The 22,050-nt window shown below is 31.4% G+C and overlaps 1 protein-coding gene and 1 long non-coding RNA gene across 2 annotated transcripts in view; both read left to right on the top strand.

The window, feature by feature from the left end:
* Positions 1 to 351: 351 nt before the first annotated feature.
* LOC143048977 (uncharacterized) lies at positions 352 to 4,468 on the top strand. Its single transcript, XR_012969970.1, has 4 exons — positions 352 to 421; positions 839 to 1,182; positions 3,412 to 3,723; positions 4,143 to 4,468. It is a non-coding gene; the product is annotated as an uncharacterized LOC143048977 (long non-coding RNA).
* A 926-nt stretch (positions 4,469 to 5,394) lies between these two features.
* The window catches only part of LOC143049871 (uncharacterized), a 35,850-nt gene continuing 19,194 nt past the window's right edge, over positions 5,395 to 22,050 (top strand). The window contains exons 1-4 of the mRNA XM_076223633.1: positions 5,395 to 5,687; positions 8,703 to 8,765; positions 16,242 to 16,601; positions 19,472 to 19,822. Of these exons, the coding sequence (XP_076079748.1) occupies positions 5,426 to 5,687; positions 8,703 to 8,765; positions 16,242 to 16,601; positions 19,472 to 19,822 (1,036 nt within the window). The 5' untranslated portion in view covers positions 5,395 to 5,425. The remainder of the gene's footprint in view (positions 5,688 to 8,702; positions 8,766 to 16,241; positions 16,602 to 19,471; positions 19,823 to 22,050) is intronic.

The raw sequence follows: 22,050 nt of genomic DNA, 5'->3' as shown, positions 1-22,050 counted from the left end.
TGAACTACCAGATAAGTCACGTTTTTTACTTACACGAGCAACACGACTGCACATATGGAGCAGTATCTACCCACCCTTTAAAGGCGCATAAGGTTAACTCAACCAATGTAAAAACAGTTACATGAACTGTACTTGTTATGGTGTATAATAACCTCAAATAGTTGTGGTTTTTTATGTCACCTGAAATAAATTTGTAAGCCTTAGATTAGATAAGTACAAGGATATTCAATCAAATGCAATTGGAAACTTCCAATGTTTTATTTAAAGTAAGGATACATTGTTTGAAGAAACTTGTAAAGTTCCGAATTATAGGCAGTGTTGTGTGGTTGTATAAATATTCGCTTACATTTCAGAACAATGACGTCGATTAGGATTTAATCAAGAAAGGTTGAAAATATAATGATGCAAGAAAACATAATTGGTAAGACTAATCACACATTCAAAGATTATCCAAAGTTATTATAGGGTGAAACCATTGTCTGAAGACACCGATCGTTAGATGAAAAGTCTTTTAACTGATAAAATTCACATTTTTAGGGATTTCAAAAATAAAGAAAACAAAATACAAGTCATGTTTTCCTGGTCATTCGTTTTTAAGCTTTAAAACATTCTGAGTTCAGAACATGTTACACTTATAAATGGATGAAAGTATTTTATTCTTCCCGTGCATATCTTTATTCATGTTTAGTAAAAAGTCAAAGTTGTAAACTTTTGTAAACTTTAAACTTTTTTGTTGATCAAGTGTAAGGAAAGACTTAGAGATCAATAACGATATAATGCACTTGTATAATACAATTTTCAACGTAAATCAATAATAAACATTTCATTTGAACCTTAGCAGGTAATGAGGCTGTTATGATGTGCGGTAGGCAAGATATAGACGATGCAAGGCAAGACATTTATGTTTACCAAAGTATGATTATTTTCAATTGGAGATTGTTGAAAGAAAATATCGAGCCAAAAGAAATCATAGATGTCTTAATTTCGAATGAATTTGTGGAAAATGATTTATGGGATTGGATTAAAAATGATTCACGGCGGTCTCAAATGAATTCAATTCTGACCGAAATTGTTAGAAATATTCAGACATCGGAAAAATTCGAAAATTTAAAGCCATTGTGGTTAGAGTTAACAACCGCATCGAGTTGAAGACACCAAGTTTTGACAGTAGTCCAGTCGATAGTAAGAATTTTCATTCTTTTTCATTAGTTAATAGATTTGTCTTGTAAATTCCTTCAATATGAATATAAGAAAATCCTATTCTTTACTATCCAGGAGTTGAGCATTAGGTTTAAAACTAAACAATTATTATGTTAATCAGATCGAAGGATACATCGAGAAATGTAATGTCAACAAGTAATGTTATTGGAAATGTATTAAAACATTGTTTGTCTATGTAATACATTCGGTTGTGTTGCCGCAATGTATAATTGATTGGTTTTTCATTTTAAAATAAACGACAAGTAAATTTCCACTGGAAGGAAAAACAAGATATATGAATGCAATCCATACCAAACAAACTAATTGTCTATTTAAATTTTCCTTCTAAAGTAAACGATGTTATTATGTAAGGAATGTTTTTTTTTATTTCATTTGGAAACGAGCATATACTGTATAGCTGAGTATCTTGATAATAATCAAAACATCATATCAGGCATCTTTTTTAAGATAATGCGAACTATATTACTATTTTGTTTTATTTTTGCATAACTGGAATAAGTTTTCTCTTTATTGTATTCTATATAAGACACAATCAAATATAGAAAAATTGAAATAAAATAAAAACACAAAAATAATATAATTTTCTAATCCATCTTTTTCAAGGAAATGTTTAAGCATTTAAAGAGGCACACGCTTTTGTTTTGTTCAATCATTAACGAAGGTGATAAAGTGAAATTATAACAATTGCAGCCAGTATGGTTCAGTTTTTGTCAAAATTACCTAAGAAAAATCGATGATGAATTATTCAATTCGTGTGAATAATTCGACCTCATTGAATCCGTATTCATGTGAATTTTAATTTAGCCTCTAATTAGGTAGGGATTTATTACGCATAATTTATGCGTGTTCAGTTATTAAAAGAAAAGACTGTCGACATTGAAAGTGAAACAAAGGTGTATCATTTAATTGATTCAGTCAGCTAAATATCATTCAGAAACAGGTAAAATAAGTAATTAGCTGTTTGTTTTAACCTATAACATGAAATCAAACATACATAGTAAATCACATTGCACGAGATTACTATCAATTTATATTTAAGTTTATTTTTATGTCAAGTTATGTGACCGTCGGTAGTTTTGGGAGGTCATGTTGAAAGTTAATAAGATGGCCTCTACACTTAAATATACACGAACTTCCGATATATGTTATGTAGTATATGCATTGTTTATCGTATATTTAGGACTAAATTTAATTTGATATGTGTTTAAGTATTTCATATATGGAATGTGAGAATTTGAGTCAAATCGGTGAAATGATCTTGACATCTAGTGCCCCACTAAGGTTGTCTGGCGTCTATCTAATTAGTGTAGCACATCCTATTGTAATGAAGGCAAATCACGAAGATTTTTCGGACACAACTATTTCATTTTGGTGCTATTTTCTTTTCTTACTTTTGTACAATACCGCTGCTGATCCACTTTAGTCTCCGAGAATATCGCCAGCGCATTATTCAGTTCTGCAGTACTGGCATGTTTCAAAATAAACCTTTCTTAAATTCTATATATATATTTATAAATTTATAAGAAAACTAGATTACAAAATACAAAAAACAATAACGATCCAAAGCAAGATACGCTTTGTTGCCTCCATACCTGAATTGTCACCTATTTTATCCAACTATGTGAAAATAGAAAAATGACAAAACACTACTGTATTGTTTTTCATACAAACCCACTCCGCCCCCCCCCCCCACCCCCCCTCCCCCCCCCCCATTGAACAAAACAAAATGTGCTCAGTAGGAGGTTTGCAGGAGGTTTGTCATTTAATGTCAATTCTTCGAACACTTATGAGGCGAAATGAATCCAGAAACAGAACAATCAAGTAGATGGACTCTTAATTATTTAGAGTGTATGAGTAATCCACGAATTTAAATGTTCAACGAAGTACACATCCCATAACATATGTCAACGTAAATCAAAGTATTTTCATTTCAACACATATTGGTATTCACGAAAATAATTTAATCCACATGAACCTCTCAGTCGAAACGAAATATGATCAAATGCAGTTGATAAAAAGTAGGAATTTTTTTTTTATATCATAATATATTTTTTGGAATTTTTGCGATCAGTTTGATATCTTTTTTTGTTATTTGTTTTGTTTCTTTATTGACTAAAATAGATTGCCTTTGCCTCTTTTAATTCATTAAGATTAATTTCTTAATTATTTGTCTGCTTGCTCAATTTACAGGAAGAATAGTGCATTATTTGAAAGTAAACAAAAAAAGAGTAGCAAAAGAGATGTATCCTAAAGATTATATTGACACGTTTTTGGAATTGTTCATCCTTTCGCTGGATGATCATGAAGGGCTCCGAAAAATTGAAAATGTCAGGCACAAAATGGCAGAAACCTTTTGGGAAAGAATAATGGAGCCAAGTAATGTAGATAAAGGATCAACGGCAAGATTGATTGATATTTTGCGAACAGATGAAAACCACATATTGAAGTATTTGTCTCAACCAATGGAGAGTGTTTTACAAAATGGAACTTTCAACCTTATTGGTATTTATATATATAAAGAAAAAATAAAATCGAAGATGCAATTCAAATGTTTCAAACAACTTATAACACAAAAAATCTTACAATATCAGTTCTACAAGTTATAACTTTATATCAATCAATAACATTGATGAACAGATGAACATAGTTAATAAGATCTTAGTCTTAGGAATTTGAAAGTTTCTCGGCAGCATTAAATTTTCCCGAATATAACTGTTCAAACGAAGTACAGAGACTCGATATTATATTGTTAATGTCATAAGCAGCATTTTACACATTAATCATTTCGGATACTGCAAAACAGAATTCGCAAGTCCTTGAAAAAGTTAGTATTAATACCAATTCATAACCAACTTACAAATTAGTATTTCAGATTGATATACTGATTTTTTTTTTTTTCATTTCTTAATTTATTTATATAGGTGATATAGATTTACAAGGGCTTATTGATATGAGAGATGGTTTTCGAAATTCTATTACCTGCCATTGGACATATTTGAAGGATAACTTCAATCCTTTTTACATAATGGATGATTTACTCAATAATGGATTGATAGATGACGATAGAGAAGAAATTATCAGAGAGAAGCCAAGACGAGAACAAGTTGATTCAACACTTCGAAATATAGTGAGAAGAATTGACCGACGGGAGATGTTTTTGAAACTGATATCAGTTTTAAAGAAAGAGGACAGTTTCATAGCAGACAAATTGCAGGAGAAAACAACAGATGAACCGCTTCGCATATGGTCAAAGGATATCCCCTGTGATATATTTTTTTAAGAATATACAAATTCATAATTTATAAATTTATTCAGGAATTGCTGATCAAAAGTGTGTTGTTCTAATTAACTTTCGAGTTTCGTTGTCGACTTAAACCAATCTTCACCTAAAAAAAACACATCATTACACACTTTAAAAATGAACTAGCTGTTGGATCGTTTTTTGTTTGTTTGTTTGACATTTTCATTTGTTAATTTAATTTTGTCTTTACAGCTGTGTAAAGATTTGGTGTATTGTGTTTTTCTTTCAAAATCAATCTCTCATCCAGGGTTGTTCTTTACAATTGCGTTGTTAAGTTGTCCAAGTTCTAATGAAAACATAAATCGGCGAATGTGAGTACGAGACGACGATCATTTAATAGTAGTATACTTTCGAGGAAATTTGATGAAAAAAGGACTGTATTATATAAAAAAAAATCTATTATAAATATAATAAGATGTGGTATAAGTGCCAATGAGACAACTCTCAATCCATGTAACAATTTGTAAAAGTAAACATCGCGGGTATTTCTCGCTGTATTGTAGAACTATTGATGGTCTTCGAATGCTGAATGGTCTTTGGTTGGGTTATTTATTCTTTGACACATTCCCCATTTCTATTCTCAATTTCATTATAGGTCAAAGTACGACCTTCAACTTGTTTTAAAATAACACTTGATAATTTTGAAAATTCTGTTATATTCTAAAATTAGATCGTGACTTTCGGAAAACTATTAATATTTTTTTTACAGTACAGTATATAAGTCATATAATGCATATTTTAAAATTTTTATTGTCCCACGGTCGGTCCATCATTTGATCAACTCTTACACCAATTCGATCTATTATATGACTAGAAAACCTTAAAATATGCATTATCTATAACAGAAAACGATTTTTAATTGTAGATGCAAAGGCTCAATTGGAGTTCTTTAAATCTGACATTATGGAAGAATTTTATCCGAAAGATATTGATACGTTTCTTGAACGTCACATTATCGATGTTGATGACCACGAAAGTATTTGTGAAGCTGGAAATGGTCCAAAAAAAATGGCGGAGTTTTTTTATGATACAATTTCAGAAATTAAATTCATCGAAAAGGGATCTTTTGATTGTTTAATACACTGTTTGGAAACCAATGAATCACACAAGAAAATAAGACAAAAGCTGGCAAAAGCATTGATGTCATCGCATAAACCAGAACAAGGTAAGAATTCCCCAAATTTATTTCTATGTATTAATCAACATTAAGAGCTTTCAGTCCGCATTTTGAACTAAACTATTTCAAAGTGTTCTTATCCCGGGCATAAAAACAATGCCGTATTTGGCAAAACCTTTTCAACTTTTGATCTTCAATGCTGTACAACTTTGTACTTTTTTCAATTTCGATCTTTTATATCTGGGCGTTATGTATTCGGGTTTAGTTTTCTGTAATTAGTTAATACTTTAGTTTCATTATGTATATCTCTTTCATATTCATTTGATAAAATTTACTGTTTGCAATAGCATGAATTGTTCTATATAATAAGAATGTTCTTATCCCGGGCATACAAACAATGCCGTATTTGGCAAAACCTTTTCAACTTTTGATCTTCAGTGCTGTACAACTTTGTACTTTTTTCACTTTCGATCTTTTATATCTGGGCGTCACTATTGAGTCTTGTGTGGACTAGACGCGTTTTTTTGGCGTATTGAATTTTAAACCTGATGCTTTTTGTTATCTATTAATCATGCTTTTCTTTGTCTAATATGGTCTCCTTTTTATTTGTATTGTAGTCCTGTAATATTATGTTGTCATTTCAATGTTATATTTAACTTTGCCATTAAAGTGCGAGGTTTGGCATGCCATAAAACCAGGTTCAACCCACCACTTTTATTCCCCTTTAAAAGTGTCCTGTACCAAGTCAGGAAGATGGCCATTGTTATTATATTGTTCGTTTCTGTGTGTGTTGCATTTTAACGTTGAGTCGTTTGTGTTTTCTCTTATTTTTTAGATAAGACGTGGCACGGTACTTGTCTATCCCAAATTCATGTATTTGGTTTTGATGTTATATTTGTTATTCTCGTGGTGTTTTGTCTGTTGCTTGGTCCGTTTCTGTGTGTGTTGCGTTTCGGAGTTGTGTCGTTGTTCTCTTATATTTAATGCGTTTCCCTCGGTTTTAGTTTGTTACCCCGATTTTGTTTTTTGTCCATGGATTTATGAGTTTTGAACAGCGGTATACTACTGTTGCCTTTATTCATTGAATGCGGTTCGTTAACATTTATGTTAAGAAAAACTAAGAAATAGAAAATCGCGAAAACGAAAATCTAAAATTTTAAACCCAATGTATTTACCATGTTTACCGGGAAAAACGATGTTTAGACTATTACAGACGGTAAAATATGAAATAATGAGTACACTGGTATACGATGTACATAGCATACATGGCAAAGAACATCTGTGAATATGTGATTTCTTCATTTCTGCAATATATACAGACAATAAAACATTTCACCTGACAATCCTCTTTTTGTCACATGTTATGTGATGTAATGTGCATGTAAGGTTGTCATTTTGGCGATATATTTAACATTGTCGAAAGTGCGAGGTTGAACTAGTCACAAAACCAGTTTAAACCAATCAATGTCCTGTACCAAGTTAAGAAAATGGCAGTTGTTGTAATCTTATAGTTTGTTTCTATGCATTGTCGTTTGTTTTTGTTGCACTTCAGTGTTCTGTTATTACGTTGTTTTTTCTCTTATAGTTGATTGGTTTCCCCGGATTAACACGAATTTATGAAAAAAGAATATGTGGTACGATTGTCAATGAGACAACTGTCTACAAGAGACCAAAATGACACAGACATTAACGACTATAGGTCACCGTACTACAACCTTCAACAATGACCAAAGCCCATACCGCATAGTCAGCTATAAAAGGCCCCGAAATGACAATGTAAAACAATTCAAACGAGTAAATTAACGACCTTATTTATGAATAAAAAACAAACGAAAAACAAATATGTAACACATTAACAAACGACAACCACTGAATTACAGGCTCCTGACTTGGGACAGGCACGTACAAACATTATGTGGTGGGGTTTAACATGTTAGCGAAATCTCAACCCTCCCCTAACCTGGGATAGTGGTATAACAGTACAACATAAACAATAAAAATCAGTTGAAAAAGGCTAATCTCATCAGATGGACAAAAATACAAGTGGACGTGGCCGGGTACTTGTACATTCCAACAACAAAAGGACACTTGGAACGATCTGAGAGTATTGTGTTCCTCAATCGATTTATGACTTTTGAACAGCGATTTACTTATGTTGCCTTTATTTATTACATTCTGAAGCGTACAAAACATCTTTGAATGACTTTATCGCAACTTACACATACGGTAAGTTCCACTAAGTGAACACTTAGACATATGTGCCAATACAATTTTTCCCGTTCTACAAATGTCGTCGCGATAATGAGGAATATAGAGAAGTTATGGAGAAGCGCTTTATTAAGACATTCAAAGCAAACCTAAATTACAAAAGAGGGACAAAAGATACCATAAACACGAACCACTAAAGAATAAACAACACGAACCACAAAAGAATAAACAACACGAACAAATGCGTAAAGAAAGACCGCAATTCACAACAATAACGTAACGTCACACTACCCGTTGGTAACGTTACTAGGTTCAATAGCTTGAAGTCCCGTGAACGATAAAACGTTAGAACAATGATACTAATATTTCATTTGCTACTTACCTGATTTTTCGTTTTTATGAATATACGAATATGTACACGACTTATATAAAAAAAATATTGATACATTTGTAAATATATTACAATAGATAATTCAGCTGATCTGTAAGAATTCCGTCTGCATGCATTATATATATTGTACTGTGTTACGACACTAGATTGAAACTGACGAGAAAGGTAACATCCGGCCATCGAAAGTCTAATCCTTTTAGAACCTAGGTGGTCGAGTGGTCTAGCGCGTCGGGCATAGTTAAGGCAATTTTGTGCATCGATCTCTCAGTAGTATCATTAGTTGAATCCCGGCGAGGGAAAAAAATATTTGCGAAAGTAAATTTACATATTTATCATTGTTTGGCTGATGTTTAAACGAATTATATATATATTGTGTCTTTTGTATATTAGTATACAATAGTTCATGATTTGGGTTTTTCACATATGTTAAATAATCATCAACATGGAATCTTTTTAATTTGTAGCATTCAACAGAACAACAATTACAGCAACTGCTACCGATGGGGATATTTACACAGACAATACACGTGCGTTATTTAAAAAAAAAGTATTCATAGTTTCACGATTTTAAACATGTCAACGGATGATATCTCAGTTGTAATGTTAATTCGTCATTTGACATATCATCCAATTTTATTCATTTCATGACAATATATAAATATGGCTTTAAGTTTAAAACTGGAATGGGATCCCAGTTACAGGAAATCAGTCCAGTAACCCTTGATGAAGTCCTTAAATAAATCTACCATCTTTAAAATGGGATATTTTTAACCGAGATGAAAACTGTGTTAAGAAACTTAAAAGTGTAGTATATCTAAAGGGTATTCATTAAACTTTCAACTTATGAATTTTTTTTTTTTTTTTTTTTTTTTTAAATAATAACTTTATTGCACTTTTCTTTGCTGTTGTTACAAATTACTCGACCTACAGCAGTTGGCAGATTATCCCTGTAAATTAGTCACTGGATAACCAGGGAATTTATGCAGTGAATTCATATTTATAGATATTTTGTTAGTTTTACAGTTCATGGTTATTACAAACATTTTACAAACTGTATTGTTTCATGATTACGGAAAGTGTATAGTTTTGTCCGGTTTTGTTTCTAAAGATTAAAACTTTATGATCATTGACCTTTAACCTTATTGATGAAAACCGTTGAAGCTGGTTGATCAATTGTGCGGATTAATTTATACGTTTTATTGATACTCACGAACAACTTAAACTTAAGTTAAAAATTATATGTGGTAAGTTTCGACATTGTAAATGGAAATTCATTTGATTAAGTGATAAAGTGTGTAATAAATGCGTTTTGAGACAAAATTCTGTACATTTTCACGAAGCATGCTGTTTCGGTTTATTACCACGTGTTCAGATATATTGTCAACTTTTGCTTCACAAATTTTATACATGAAAATATATTAAATCTAGCTATTCATGATCATATGTATCTTTTTACATCATTTAAAAATTTGCTGTTTTTAGCATTAATATATTTGTTAATTTCGTATGTGTTTAAAAATTCATTTCTAAAAACTGTATAAGCGTCTATGCCTTTTTGTTTATAATTTGATATATGAGTACTTTTATGAACTGAATATATTAAGACAGTTAGGAAGAGATTTATATCATTATACATAGGATCATGTATTTTATAGCCCAGTACTAAAGTTTTAAAATTAAAAATATGTGACCCAATTTTGATTTTGCTTACAAGTACATATATTTTCTTCCAAAATTCATGAAAGAATTGACATTTGAGAAAAAAGTGTTCGTAATCTTCAGTCAAGTTACACAAGTCACACATACTTGTTTCTTGTATGTGCCATTGTAGTAATAATTGTTTACATGGGAGGATGTAATGAAGTAATTTCCATCTTAACATTTTATATTTGTTATTTATTAAATAGGTAAAAGTAAATTGAAGCACATTATTTATTGGAGTGATTGATTCTAGATTGAAGATGTTTTTTTTCCATTTGGAAAATCCTAGTGGTCTCTCATCATTTTTGTTATTTAAATGGTTGTATATATCTTTGGATGACATATTTTCAATTAATTTTGATTTTTTGTTAACAGTCAAGGACAAGTTTAATTTTGTTTTTATAGAAGTTTTCAAAGATTTGTCAGATGTTAATGTACTAACCCATTCTTTTGGAATACAATTTTTCAATTTTAAAAGTTCGGAGATCCAATTAGTTTTTGAGGTTAGTTTCTCCAATATAACTTTTTGTGATATGTGACCTTTTTGATCAATTATATCGTTAATGAAAATAATACCATCTTTTATCCAATTTAGATAAACTAAACATTTTCCTTTAAATTTTATGTTTTTATTACCCCACAACATTTGTTGCCTAATATTTCTAAAATTTATGATAGGTGTATTACTTGATAGTGTATTATTTGCTTCGTACCAGCTCTTTAACATGTTCAAGTAAAATGAGGGTAGTATATTACTTAAATTAGGTAATGATTTTATGTTGTCAGGCATCATATGAAATATAAGGTTGTTTTTACCAAATTTATTGAAATAATATGTTGGAATGACTTTCCAATTAGCAAATTCTTTTGCGGTTAATCGTTTAACCCATGAAATTTGTAATGCATTCAAAAAGTAATCAATGTCTGTCATTTTTAGACCTCCATTTGTGTAATCTTTGGTAAGTGTTGAACGTTTTACCTTTTCTTGTTTATTATTCCATATAAAATTGTATATGAGTTTTTTAAAATCTCTTATGTATATTTGGGGTATTGAAACCACCGAAGCTAAAAAAGTAAGATTAGGTAAAATAAGCGACTTAACAACTGTTATTCGACCTATCATTGTTAAATTTCTTTTTTTCCAATCAAGTATTAATTTTTTTGACTGTTTCATTGTTTTTTTCAATATTTAATTTGTCACATTCACCTTTATTTAATCCAAAGTAAACACCTAGACTTTTAATTGGTTCCTTGCTCCAGTGTATATTTTCATTTTTTTCTTTACAATGTTTAAGTCTACCCAACCATATACCTTCTGTTTTAGATTTATTCAGTTTTAAACCAGAAAGCGTTCCAAATATTTCTATTAGGTTCAATGCTTGGTGAATTTAATTTTTAGAATTGAGAAAGAGAGTTGTATCATCCGCTAATTGGGAAATTTTTAGACTATGTGTTTTTTCATCAAGTGAAAAATTTAAAGTGTTTCTGAAATGTATATGGTGGATGATTTTCTGATTAAATTATATAAATCTTATTTTTGATTTTAAGCAGAAAATTAATAAAATGACCCTAGTAACACTCAAAACGTTGTTGATCTCTAAAGCCTCGGATAGCACGAACGGACGACTAACGGATAACTTTTTTTCAATCCGTTCATGTCCGTTAGACGTCCGTTCCTATCCGTTAGACGTCCGTACATGGCCGTTAAGCGTACGTTTTATCCGTCGACGTCCGTTACGTCCGGTGGAAAATTTTGAGCATGTTCAAAACTTTGAACGGACGTCCAACGGATAAAATGTCCGTTTGTCGTCCGTTTTGTACGATACTCGTCCGTTTCGTTTCCGTTTTGTATCTGTTACGTGTCCGTTATACATCCGTTGGAGGTCTGAAAGATAAATTCACCAACGGACTTCTACCGGACATTTAACGAATAAAACGGATGAGAAACGGACTTCTACCGGACGTATAACGGATAAAACGAATGATTAACGGATCGCGTCAGAAATGCCAAGTATTGGTAATTCAGATTTCTTAAGGTTCATGAATTCTTATTATTCATAATCGATCTAAGAGTAAGGACACGTCTTCACAATCAAGCAGTTCTTATTCAGGCCAGACACTGCCCTTTGGTGGAATTTTGAAGATCAAACCAAAACCAGTTACACAGAAACATTTTGAATATTTATGCGATTTACATGTATTTTTATTGACGTCTTTGATTTTTTCCGTATATCTTGTTCATCCGTTTTATCCGGTACTCTTCCGTTAGGTATCCGTTTTATGCGTTTCTTTTCCGTTGGATGTACGTTCGACATCCGTTCTGTCCGGTACGTGTCCGTTTCTCGTACGTTGCATATCCGGTGTGTGTCCGTTATGCATCCGTTACACGTCCGTTTTATTCGGTCAGTACATGAACGGACTCCCAACGGATAACAATTTTGTCAACGGACAACTTTTATTTTCATCCGTTAGGCGTCCGTTCGTGCTATCCGGTAAGGTGTGACCGAGGCTTTAAATGGAAGTCATAAACCTCTCGGAATTTTTCAAGAAAACATGAAGGGGTCTACTAGTAGAATAAAGAAACTGAAATTTTGCAGTATAATATGTGATTATAAAGCATTTTTACTATTTTTTAAATTGCATGCGTCCAATGCGCTTTTCCTTCATTTATCTTTCCCAAGATCGCTCCAAGCTAAATATTTCAAAGACAAGGATATATCAAAACGCAATCAATGTAAGAACTATATTATTCAAAATGATTTTTTTAATGAAAGCGAAGTTAATCATTTGGTTAACGATAGCTAAAGAAAATGAAACCTAAATTTCTAAATCATTTCTAAATTAATAAACGAACAAATTAAGAGAGGTTTGTTATAAATACTGTTAATACAGAAGTTTTGACTACTGAACTGATGATATCCTTGAGGACTGAAAGTCCACCAGCAGCGAGTTCAATCCAGCTTTGAAAAGCACGAAAATTGCACTTAACTAATTTTGTTCCTCTAAATCGAGTTTCTGGATATACTTCCATCAGTAACGCTCAAATCAAAAAACTTGTAATTTTTATGTTAGCGGTTGATATATGTTTGGTAACTAGAAAATTCAGACTTTACAAATAATAACGAATACTATGTTTTTGAATTGAAATTTTTTTATTACGGTTATCAATATTATATAACTCAAATATGATTTTTTTTAAAGATAACACGTTGGTATTTTTTAACCTATGAATCTTTTCTGGCTTTTCAGATTTCCTTTTTTGTGAAATTCGGTTAATGCCTAGTATTGATTTAGCTAACCATGGTTTATTTTTTCCTTAGCTTATTTTTTTTTTTTCATTTATTGTCTAAAAGAAATGCACCACGACATAACTGTGTACTAGGGTGTAAAGTACCCTTTTTGGTGCTTCAATCGGTTTTTTTTAGAAGCCTTTTAATCTATTTTGCGTGATGCAGGTGTTAATTGGACGTACACGTTTTATTCTATGTCAAACGGCTTTGTTTAGATCATAAAATCACATCACTTTTCTGATCAAAGCGTTATTTTATGTTCTGTGTTCTCTCAGCTATTTGATCAATCCTTCTTCAAGTTTATTGACATGACGACGTAAACAACAATGCAATTCGCAGGTGACAGTTTTTCAATTGAAATAAAAAATCCACAAAAGCGCACAAACTACAACATGATTTTAACTCAGGATCTCGAACCCGACACTTCAGAACCTGGATAGGACCAGCCTATTAAAATATTTTGAGGTACTTTTTTAATGCCGCATGACATCGGACCAGAAAAAATCTGAGTGGAGCAGCAGACCCACATGAGGTAATCTATTTGAGTGTATATGAATTAGGTTAAGAAACTTAGGAGTATGACAACGAATAATTCAAGTGTATCATGTTAACGGTCCATTACACGGTAATCAATAATCATGAAAAGAAAAAAACAAGAAGAAAAACGTAGTTTGCTGATAGTTTACCTCTACTGGAATCTTGTTAATATATCAAATTTTCCAATACACTTCAAACGGATTTATTATTATTGAATAACGATATATCTGCATTTTGACAGACGACAAAGTGTTAACCCGTGCAGTTGCATTTTTGTGTATCACTAGTTTATGTTGTTTATAATTTATCGTTGTCGGTAAACTCATCCGGCATGGAAAGAAATATGAACCGTTAACGTTTACACTCTGACTGAACTTTGTTGATTCTTGTACTATAATGGTACGTTTTCTCGTGCAAATCGGGAGCGGCCGTAAAGGTTAAAAATTTAAAGCATATCTAGATCATGTACTCTGGTTAAAATTTACTGTAAAATGTTGCCTTTAATTGCATATGGAAGATTTTTTTCCAAATTTTAACTACTTGTTGCATAATTGTTTGCTTAATTAGTTAGTTTTGTATCTACAGATTTGTATGTTAAGCGAAGTCGTAAGAAAATATTGAATTAGAAATTTTTTGTTTATTCCTTGAACGGTTGTTAATTCTAGTAAAATGACTGAAAGAAAAATTTCTGCGGTAATTGGTAAAATCATCCGCATTAGATAATATTTGTAGAACAGTTAACTTTTTATACTTATGATTTTAATTAAACAAATATAATACAAATGCTTTTTTCTGCATAACGATTCGTCCAAATTTAAGTAAGGCATACGGAAATTGATCCGGAAATGAACGTCCAGTATTGCGCATGCTGATTAATCCATATTAGGGCTAATTTGATCGTGTCATTTAATAACATTTTGAATAATACGTACGTTGAGATACGTTTTCCCAATATCAAGACAGAAAAGGCAGAAAAGTTATATATCCAGTTACAATATTTCAACTTTCCTCAAACGTTATTGCAATTTGGTATACATTTGAGAAAAAAAACTTGTTTCTAACATTCAATAAGAGATACGTTGGTATTCAGTTTAGTATATTAGCTTTTATCGTATACAAGATTCAGAGAAATCCCTCTCGAAGCTTTATTTGAAAAAGATTCAGACCAGAAGCAGATTTACAGCTTCTCCGCAGTAGTGGTGCCATACAATCCGTAAATACAAACTAATTTCTGAAAAGCTTAACCAAGGAATTGGTCGTCGGCAATCCGAAATTAAGTGATAAATATGGTATTGATATGCATTGTTTTGACTTGTTGTGACTGGATGGTGTTAACTTACATTTCACAGATAGTTAGGTTGTGTATCATTATGCTATCTATCGACGAAATGACACGCTCTGTGTGATTGAACCAGCGAAAAGAACATCAACAAATCTTTCTACAAGGCCAAAGATGTTCCGTTTAGGGTATCAATTTTTAAGGGGAAATATAAATCATTGGACGGTTTTCTTTCAACGAGTTTCCTGTTAATTTTTTTTTCATTTCTGTAAGGGTCTGTTTGACTTTACGTAGACGAAATATTTCGATTTGAACTTTCACATGTTGACAACACGGTTTATGGAATTACACAAAAGCAATAGATGCTCATCTTTACAGCCTAATTTACAGTGTGTTGATATTTTTTCTGTTTATTCTTACAATTATAGTTTTATTACAATGTTTTGCAATTATATTTTGTAGACTGGGCTGGCTTAAGAATGTGAAGAGATGTAATAAGGAATATTCTGGCATAACACAGGCGTTTCTTTTCACATGTTGCAGTACTTATGTTTATGTTGTGTTATTATACGACAAAATATTATGAACCTACATTTCACTCGTTTTAGTGTAAAACCCGTACATAGTGTGACGTAACGCTCTTACTTATTAAACTGACAGGAATGATAAATGAAGTACTTATTGTAATAAAAGATCCATTGTTGACGAATTTAATTTTTATTCAAACGTGATATATATGTTCACAGTGGGCAACATAGATCGATAATATCATTCGAGTCATCCCTCGTGTTATAAATTGATATACTTGCTATCTGTACAAAATATTATAGACCTAAAAAATTAATCTCAGAAACTATGGGAATAAAACGTTGCTTCTATTTGTAACAATTATATGTATGCCATGATCTACGTTATGCTTTTATTGCACTAAGTATATATATATGAGTGATTACATATTTAAAAAATAAGGTAAAATGTAGTTAAATTTCGTTATGTGTATGTTTATGTTATATGAGACTGTATTTGCTTATAACGAATGCGTCTCTACTTAACATAAGGTGTTATGCACAGAACCTTAACAGGTTATATGTATTTTTCAAAGCAATATCTGCACTGCAATAATCAAATTGAACAGTTGTTTTTCTAGTTTTCTCTATGAACTAAAATGAGTTTGTGTTAAAATTAATGTTTTGCAGGGATTTTAACTGAGGGGGAATTGGTTTTAAAGTTTGATGACGAGGAAACAGAAACCAAAGAAATATTGGAAATTGAGACCTTGAGAGTAGGAAAATCATCTGAATACCAATATAGAGAGATTGATGGTCTTAAATTGACTGTCACAGATGCAAAGAAATCGTCCGTTCTTGTGGATTTGAAATCTACCGGTGGGAATGTTAAATATATCGTAGAAAAGGGCATTGCTAACGGAGATTTGACTAGCTTTATCAGAAAACTTTTGGATAATGAAAACATTAAGATGCATATGTCACCAAAAACAAAATATAAAGTCTCAGTCATCATACGCTCAAAGAACGAACAATTGAAAGAATCATCAGGTATAAATTTATTTTAGTTGTTTCCGTTTATCAACGCTATGTTGGTTTATTTCCTTGTACATTTCACAAGTTACATGTTACTTGTTGATTAAACATCCAGACATAGAGATACATAGGATTATACGTAGCTAGTAATTTTGTACCTTGACCATTTTGCATTTACACCATTGTACACCGAATATTTGCATTGCATACAGTATCGGTCAACTTCATTAACCAGGTCATACCTCAAGACTAAAATATGTTTACACTGGTATCATATATTTGTAAATCGTTGACATTTTGTCCGACAGACGATAATTGAAAATTTGAAATAAAATGTTTTATACAGAAAAGAAAAGATCCTTCAAACAGTTCTAATTTAAGTTTAAAATGTTTTGTTGGTACTAATGTAAGCAAAATACAACAAACTCAGGTACAAAATTGCATACATATAAATATTCCATGGTGTATGAAATTGTGAGTGCTAAAAGGTTAACTTGTAGCATTTTAATCTATTGTAATAAAAATTCAATATATCTAATAAAGTTTGTAGATTTAGCTAACAAAGTCTCTTTATTTGTATAAAGTAACATTCGTTTATAGTGGAAAATTGTTTTAACGTTAAATAAGCTACAATTAAAAATTGCTTGCTAGTCCCTCTCTGTGATTTATATTAGATAACTGAGGTAAATTACCCTATCAATCTTTCTTAAAGGGGAGATAAATGATTCATCTTTAATTTAAAGTCTTTATTCAAAAATGATGAACGGTTCTTTATATTGGTATGTTATCATTTTAAACGTTTCAAATTTATGAAATTATATTCGTACATCAATGTTTTGATACACCAATAACAAAAACTGAAATTTATTGAATTGATACATCTAGTAAGTATTCAAAATTATATCAGAAACCTATTCTTAATTATAAAATAATGCACCTGTTAAAGAAAGACTATACTCGAATACATTTTTTCAAATCGGCACATAATACAAAGGAATGTCACTCTTGCATACAAATGGCACATCAATATAATTAATTAACTGTGCATTCGTGCTCAACCTTCGATTCTGAATTCTAAATTATAAATATAACCAAACGTTGTTAATCTATAGGATAGAAAAGACGAATGAAAGCTAACCCACTGTTAAAAATATGTCGTTGAAATTTTTTAAAACTTCCTAAGAACAATGCTCCAGCCACTTGACTTTCAGAGCTCTTAATAAACGTGTTTACACAATATTTTAATAAAGTATTAAAGATTATTTCCTTTTTCAAAGTGTAAGACGCAATAAAAATCGTATGCTTGCATCATCTTACCTAAATACAGATTTAATTATGTCCTGAACATTTCGACATTTGTTTGTTTATTTTTGAAAATATCGGTTTGTAATAAATCACAAGTACATATTAAGATCCGACTAAATACCGATATCCCGATATCGTCAGCTAAATATGCTAGGTTAGGATATAAGAACTATTAGTTTTCTATATACTTAAGTACCTTTGTATCTAAGAAAAATAACACAACTACAAACTTAAGTTTGTTTACTAGCTCGCTGATTATATATAGATGTTGCACTCATGATTTTCTTGTCGTCATTCGAATCATCGGCCAGTGGGTTTTAATTGTATTCTTGTCCTACTCTCCAACCATGTTCAATCGAATCAGCCAATTTAACTTTTTTTTGACGATAAGCTAAACGTTCTATACCTTCACTAGTTCTCTGCTTAGCATGAGCGGACTTGTCATCTTAAGGATCCAAACAGGTTTCTGCTTCTTTGAATGTCGCGTTCATCTTCTTGTTGAACTTGGACTGGTTTTCACAGTTCTTTTTCTGGAATGTGTAGGTATCTGCCGTTAGAATTTCACTTTGAAGTTTACCCATCTACACCTCTGAACGCTCTTTTTTTGTGGTTGCCGAATGCCGGCATAATTGATGTGAAAATCTCAATTAGCTTACTTAAAAAATCATTTTGAAACTTTTCAATTACCTCTCCAACTATCTTTTCAATGTTAGTTTTATTGTCCATAGGATCCATTTTGAAGAACTTGCACTCAGAAAAAAATTGAGATACACAGTACGAAAACAAGGCTAGAAGTAATACTCATATAACTACCTATTTACAATTACAATTTAAAGAATCATACGCCTCGGAAATACCATACCTCGAAGACAATAAATTCTCGTTTTACAGGCGTGACGTGGGAATTATCTATTTAAAATTATTAAGTACGTTTCTGTTTTATTCGAAATTTGTAATTTTCATATTTTTAAATTGTCCAATTTGATATAAATACAGATTGTGCATCCATGCTTGCATTACAGTGATCTTACACGTTTTGTTCTACCTCTGTTTTAAGGAGTTTTTTTGGAATCGGGTGTTTTTTTCCTAATGATACACTTTCTGGTCTTCACTTTAAACTTTTTCAACCTCAGGCCAGACAATTTTAGGAAAACTGAATAATTTACCAAATTTGTAATAACATAAGCAACACGACGGGTGTCACATGTGGAGCAGGATCTGCTTAGCTTTCCGGAGCACCTGAGATCACCCCCAGTTTTTGGTTGGGCTCGGGTAAGTCTTGAGTTTTCTATGTGGTGTCTTCTGTACTATTATTTGTCTGTTTGTCTTTTTTATTTTTGGCCTTGGCGTTATCAGTTTATTTCCGATCTATGAGTTTGACTGTCCTTCTGGTATCTTTCATTCCTCTGTTATTCCAATACATGTCAGGTGTTCTTAATCAGTATTAAAAAGGTACTTAAAACTAATTAAAAAGAAGATTCATAACATTATTTTTTAAGTTACCACACTTATTAGATTCTGATTCTTTTCGTAACTTTAAAAGAATAAGTCACATCCTAAAATAATGTATATTTTTGCAGGCACTGTTGCAATGAAGAAAACTCGAGATATCCCTAAAATGCGTATCATACAAGCAAATAGAGTACTTTTAGAGGAAGAATATGATCCACTACCGTTGGTTAACGCTTTCTGCGACAGAAATGTCAGACAATACAAGAGCGTTGGTAGCCTCTCTGCTGAGAAAGCGGCATACGTTAAGCAACAATTTATGGGAATCAAAGCAATAGAAGACAGACGGAAACGTGTTCAGCAATTCCTTAATATTGCAGAAGACAACATTGAAGCAGATCAACTTTGGAATTTTATCAAAGATACAGCAAATGCTTTTGTAGTGAAGAAAATGGAAGAGGCTCGGCTGAGTAGAAGCTTAGGTAAAGTACATTAGGTTGAATGGTCTTTAAGTTAAAGGAATCCATCGTTGATGGAAACCGTTAGTTAAATATATCTCAGCAAAACATTTCTAAAGGTCATACTTTATTACCAAAAGAATGGTTGCATAAATAGCAAAATATATAACTACAATCCCAAGGTGCTGAGTTCACCTTTTCATGTATAATACATAATCTATATAAGATATATCAATTGTGGTATATATAAATAAGAAAATGTGGTAGGAGTGCTAATGAGATAACTCTCCATTAAAGTCACAATGAAACATCAATAAACAATTATGTCATAGAGCCTTGGTTATCAGCCTATATATATAGCTAAAACTTTGAACGAATAAGTTTAGTCTTTGATAAAATATAAATACAATATTAATAAAACAAAATGTTGTAGCAACAGTGTCAAATAGCTACTCTAACCTGGGACAAAATGGTACACAAGTAAATTTAAAGATAATAATTCTGTTGTTAGGAGTACGGAAACATTTTTTACAAAACTTATTTCATTTGATGTTCACAGACCGAGAGCAGAAGTGAAAACTTATCGTCATATTGAATACTTATCAGAGGTAATCTCAAAGTATAAATACCTAAACTTGTTTTCCTCCAAACACATTTTTTTAAGCAACTGATTATTCGAAAATGAAAGCATTGTAATGAATAAGTTAGTAATAAACTAATATAACTCTTCCTTTTATAACTTAAATGTAATTACCTATTAAGCACAATTACTACTATGTGTGTGTTTCAGGGGGAGTGTGTTTGTGTGTGTGTTTGTGTGTTCACTTGAACGATTGTGACATTTTTCATAAATATACAATGTTGATTTCCATTCCGTCTCTACCTTAAAGATGTACTTAAGTGAGGTTTTGGAATAAGTGTCAATTGTTCGGACTCCTTGGTGTTCCTCCATACGATACAAAATAAAATATTTTGCCCCCTTACACCTATTTTATCTTTTTAGAATAAAATTTATAGCTCAGAAAAGGTCATTTGACAAATTTTGATTTTAGAACTAAATAATACCAATACAAATACATGTATAAGGTAAAAGTCCAAATCAGCCTTTTCCCGCCATATTTTATTAATCAAATATCTGTAAAAGGAGCTCCATGACCTATCAATATTTTTAGCTTATTTTGATCCTTAACTAATACTCTTCCGGATTAAAGTATCAATTCTTGATTTATTTAATTTTACTTTAGATCACCTAATTACATCCTTAAGTCAAGAATTGCTGTCTTCTTTTCCTTGCTATATAGCTAATATTATAAACGGTTAAAACGAAAACTGTTTAATAAAAGAGTTATTATCATTTAACGATAACATACTGGTGTTGAGTACATAAGGGTAATATGTTAAAGTTTAGTTTGGGAGCGACATCGGACATAGACCCCTGGAGATTATTCAGTATCAGACCGTAAAAGTCATCAAAGTTTTAAAACGTCAAGGACAAACGAACTATTTACCACTCTGTGTACAGCTGGCCAATGACGACAAACTTACACCAGTGACATTCATCATAGAGTCAAGATGTATACCATGAAGTCTAAAATTTGAAGAAAAAAAAACATTGATAAATCACGCAATTTATCTTTTTTTTTATGTTTATACATGCGTTCGATGACATTACTAAACGAAACTTCTACGGCATATTTTGTAATGAACTTATCTTGAAATAGGAATAAAATGGCAATTAATCTCAAAAATCGATTTTGGACTTTTACAATTTTTGGCATTTCCTATCTTATAGGATAATATATTTTGTGTTTTTTTTTTTCATGATTTCATTTGCAACCCATTTGAATTTAATTTCTTAAAGCAATGACACACATATTAGTTTTGATTGATTATTATTACCTGCATTGAATATCCGATGCACTTGAAACATCTAAACTTCTATATCCTGCACTTTTAGTTAATTGCAATCTGACAATATTACAAGTTTGGCAATACTTGAGACTAAGACAATTACTGGTTTATTTGACTGTGACTACGACATGAATGCATAACTTGAAATATCATCCACATCGGCACAAGATATCTCTCTTTTATCAGGAGTCATGCAGTTGCGATATTTTTCATTAAAAAACTGTCTTGTTTTTATATCTGGACCATATTACATTACCACCCTCATCATCAACATCGCATTACAAACTTGGCCATTTATCTATCATTTAAAGTACATATTCTTATAATGTTCTTTAGCTTTT

This window comes from Mytilus galloprovincialis, chromosome 10 (assembly GCF_965363235.1).
Source record: "Mytilus galloprovincialis chromosome 10, xbMytGall1.hap1.1, whole genome shotgun sequence".
In the NCBI taxonomy this organism is placed as follows: domain Eukaryota; kingdom Metazoa; phylum Mollusca; class Bivalvia; order Mytilida; family Mytilidae; genus Mytilus; species Mytilus galloprovincialis.
This window is presented reverse-complemented; position numbering and strand designations above follow the sequence as displayed.